At 61.8% G+C, this 4,406-nt stretch overlaps 1 protein-coding gene across 1 annotated transcript; it reads left to right on the forward strand.

Moving 5' to 3' along the window:
• Nucleotides 1-2,419: 2,419 nt before the first annotated feature.
• Nucleotides 2,420-3,929, forward strand: LOC102182149 (epiplakin; the record flags this gene model as incomplete). The annotated part of the gene is given in 1 exon segment (XM_018045283.1): nt 2,420-3,929. A coding segment is annotated over 1 exon segment (1,299 nt). The 5' UTR covers nt 2,420-2,445.
• Nucleotides 3,930-4,406: the final 477 nt, after the last annotated feature.

The raw sequence follows: 4,406 nt of genomic DNA on the forward strand, positions 1-4,406 counted from the left end.
CGGAGATCATCGGCCAGGATGTTTATGAACAGCTGGAACGTGGCCAGACCACGGCCCAGGACGTGGCCAGGCTGGACTCGGTGCAGAGGTACTTGCAAGGCACTGGCTGCATCGCTGGCTTGCTGCTGCCTGGGTCCCAGGAGCCCCTCAGCATCCACGAGGCTTACAGGAAGGGGCTGCTCAGGCCAGGCACGGCGCTCATCCTCCTGGAGGCGCAGGCAGCCACTGGCTTCATCGTTGATCCCAAAGAGAACAGGAGATACTCGGTGGAGGAGGCACTGAGGGCTGGCGTGATCGGGCCTGAGGTGTTTGCCAAGCTGCTGTCGGCCGAGCGCGCAGTCACTGGCTACACTGACCCCTACACCGGGCAGCAGATCTCCCTCTTCCAGGCCATGAAGAAGGACCTCATCGTTCGTGAGCATGGCATCCGCCTGCTGGAGGCCCAGATCGCCACGGGTGGCATCATCGACCCCGTGCACAGCCACCGCGTGCCCGTGGATGTGGCCTACCAGCGCGGCTACTTCGACGAGGCGCTGAACCTGATCCTGGCTGATCCCAGCGACGACACCAAGGGCTTCTTCGACCCCAACACGCACGAGAACCTCACGTACATGCAGCTGCTGGAGCGCTGCGTGCGCGACCCCGACACAGGGCTCTATCTGCTGCCACTTACAAGTGCGCGGACCCTGCTGGCAGATGAGGCCACCCGGCAGGCTTTCCGGAGCCTGCTGCTGTCGGTGAGTCACGGGCGGTTCCGGGGACAGAGGGTGTCTGCGTGGGAATTGGTGAACTCAGAGTACGTCACTGAGGCACGCCGGCGGTGGCTGCTGCAGAGCTTCCGGCGGCACCAGGTGTCCCTGGAGGAGGTCTCGAAGCTGCTGGAGAGGGAGGTTGAGAGCCGGGCAGACATCACCGTCCCCATGCTATCGGGCCAGGTGACCGCCTGCCAGCTCCGAGAGGCTGGCGTTGTCGACCAGGAGGTCCTGGGCTGCGTGCTGGCAGGAACGCTGAGTGCCGAGGCCCTGCTCCGCACAGACAGCGTCCGCAGGTTCCTGTGTGGCTCGGGCGCCGTGGGTGGCGTGCTCCTGCAGCCTTCCACCCGGCGGCTCAGCCTCTACCAGGCCATGAAGCACAAGCTGCTGGGGCCGGGAGTGGCCCTGGCCCTGCTGGAGGCCCAGGCAGCCACGGGGGCCATGACCGACCCCCACAGTCTGGAGACCATTTCCTTGGATGAGGCTGTGTGTCGGGGGCTTGTGGGGCCAGAGCTCTACAGCAGGCTGACCTGGGCTGAGTGTGCTGTCAAGGGCTTCCCAGACCCCTTCTCTGGAAAGCTGCTGTCCCTGTTCCAGGCCATGAAGAAGGGCCTTGTCCCTGCGGAACAGGCTGTCCGCCTCCTGGAGGCCCAGGTGGCCACAGGTGGGGTCATCGACCCCACCAGCCATCACCACCTCCCCATACTCGTGGCCTTGCAGTGTGGCTACATCGACCAGGAGATGGTGTTGGCCTTGTCTGACTCCAAGACATTCCCCACGCCTGATGGCCAGGGACACACCAGCTATGCCCAGCTTCTGGAGCAGTGTGTAAGGGACGAGGCCTCTGGCCTTCACTTCTTGCCCCTGCCGGAAAGTGCCCCTGTCGTCCCCACAGATGAGCAGGTGCGGGAGACCCTGAAGGCCACGCAGGGGGCTGAGGATGGCACTTCTCTCTGGGAGCTGCTGGAGTCCTGCCACTTCACTGAGGAGCAGCGGAGGGGCTTCCTGGAGGACTTCAGGGAGGGGAGGACCACGACACAGCAGCTGCAGGCGGCCGTGCAGAGGCAGGTGCAGGAGGCAGAGCTCGTGGCGAGGGCCTGTGTCACGCTGCCTGGCCCCCGCGGCGGGGTGCCTGCCGTCTGGCTGCTGGACGCTGGAGTCATCACCCGGGAGACGCTGGAGGCGCTGGCACGGGGCACGCGATCGCCTGCCGAGGTCGCTGAGCAGCCGACGGTGCGGGCTTGCCTATGGGCACGGGCTGTGTGGCTGGGGTACTGCTGCAGCCCTCAGGGGCCAAGGCGAGCATCGCCCAGGCTGTGAGAGATGGCCTCCTGCCCGCTGGCCTAGGGCAGAGACTACTGGAGGCCCAGGTGGCGTCTGGCTCTCTTGTGGATCCTTTGACCAACCAGAGACTGTCGGTGGAGGAGGCAGTCAAGACTGGCCTGGTGGCTGGGACACTGAGTGAGCAGCTCCAGCTGGTTGAGAAGGCAGTGGCTGGGTACACAGACCCCTGCTCTGGAGGCTCCCTCTCACTGTGGCAGGCAGTGGAAAAGGGGCTTGTGCCTTGGAGCGAGGGCCTCCCACTCCTCCAGGCGCAGCTGGCCACAGGGGGTGCGGTGGACCCCGTCCACGGGTGCACCTGCCCCAGGCGGCAGCCTGTAGGCTCGGCCTCCTGGATGAGCAGACAAGCAAGATGCTGACCTCAACGGAAGAGGATAGCAAGTTCTTCTTCGACCCTGGCACACGGGACAAGGTGACCTACGGACAGCTCAAGGAGCGCTTTGTCCTGGATGGCGACACTGGCTTGTGGCTGCTGCCACTCCCCCAGGACATGGTGCTAGAGGTGGATGACCACACAGCAGTGGCTCTGAGGGCCATGAAGGTGCCAGTTGGGGCAGGGAGGTTCAGAGGGCTCAGCATCTCACTCTGGGATCTGCTGCATTCAGAGTATGTAGGGCTCCACAAGCGGCGGGAGCTGGCAGCACTCTGCCAGTCTGGGAGGGCCACAGCCCTGCGGCAGGTGGTCACTGCGGTCACCACCCTGGTTGAGGCTTCAGAAAGGCAGCCCTCACAGGCTACATTCAGGGGACTCCGGAAGCAGCTGTCAGCCAACGACCTGTTCAGGTCCCAGCTGATCGACAAGAAGACGCTGGATGAGCTGAGTCAAGGGAAGAAGACCGTGCAGGAGGTAGCGGAGATGGACCACGTGCGGCGGTACTTGGAAGGGGGCAGCTTCATTGCTGGGGTCCTCATCCAGGACACCAAAGAGAAGATGAGCATCTCAGAAGCTCTGAGAAGAAACGTCCTGCGGCCGGGCACGGCCCTGGTGCTGCTGGAGGCACAGGCGGCCACTGGCTTCCTCATTGACCCTGTGGAGAACCGGAAGCTGACTGTGCAGGAGGCGTTCGCAGCAGGGATGTTCGGCAGGGAAACCTACCAGAAGCTGCTGTCGGCTGAGCGCGCGGTCACCGGCTACACCGACCCATATACCGGGGAACAGATCTCCCTCTTCCAGGCCATGAAGAAGGACCTCATCGTGCGCGAGCACGGCATCCGCCTGCTGGAGGCCCAGATCGCCACAGGCGGCATCATCGACCCCGTGCACAGCCACCGCGTGCCCGTGCACGTGGCCTACCAGCGCGGCTACTTTGATGAGGAGATGAACCGCGTGCTGGAGGACCCCAGCGACGACACCAAGGGCTTCTTCGACCCCAACACGCATGAGAACCTCACGTACATGCAGCTATTGGAGCGCTGCGTGGAGGACCCCGAGACAGGGCTCTACATGCTGCAAGTTGTAAAGAAAGGAGAAACCTATGTGTACATCGATGAAGCCACAAGGCAAGCCCTGCAGTCAAAAACTACCGAAATGCATGTGGGCATGTTTGCCCAGCAGGTGGTCTCCTTCTGGGACCTGCTGTCCTCGCGTACTTCACAGAGGAAAGGAAGAAAGAGCTTGTCCAGGGGTACAAAGCCAGGAATGTCAGCTTAGAGCAGCTGCTGAAGGTCATCACCACAACGGTCGAAGAAACAGAAACAGCAAAACAAGGGTATCAGGCTGGCAGCCATTGGAGGAGAGGTGACAGCTGCAGAACTATTCAACTCAGGAATCATTGATAAGAAGACACTGGACGAGCTACACAAGGGAGCAGGGAGACAGGACCTCTGCTGCCTGCCGTGAGGATCCCCGAGACAGGGCTCTACATGGCTGGCAAGCTCTGTAAAGAAAGGAGAAACCTATGTGTACACGATGAAGCCACAAGGCAAGCCCTGCAGTCAAAAACTACCGAAATGCATGTGGGCATGTTTGCCCAGCAGGTGTCTCCTTCTGGGACCTGCTTCTGTCCTCGCCGTACTTCACAGAGGAAAGAAGAAAGGAGCTTGTCCAGGGTACAAAGCCAGGAATGTCAGCTTAGAGCAGCTGCTGAAGGTCACCACAACAACGGTCGAAAACGAACAGCAACAAGCGGGTATCAGGCTGGCAGCATTGGAGGAGAGGTGACAGCTTGCAGAACTATTCAACTCAGGAATCATTGAATAAGAAGAAGCACTGGACGAGCTACACAAGGGACAGGGAGACAGGACCTCTGCTGCCTGCCGCACAATAGGTCTACCTTGGAAGGCAGTGGCTGCATCGCAGGGCTGACCAACCGT

This window comes from Capra hircus, unplaced genomic scaffold, assembly GCF_001704415.2.
Source record: "Capra hircus breed San Clemente unplaced genomic scaffold, ASM170441v1, whole genome shotgun sequence".
NCBI lineage: Eukaryota > Metazoa > Chordata > Mammalia > Artiodactyla > Bovidae > Capra > Capra hircus.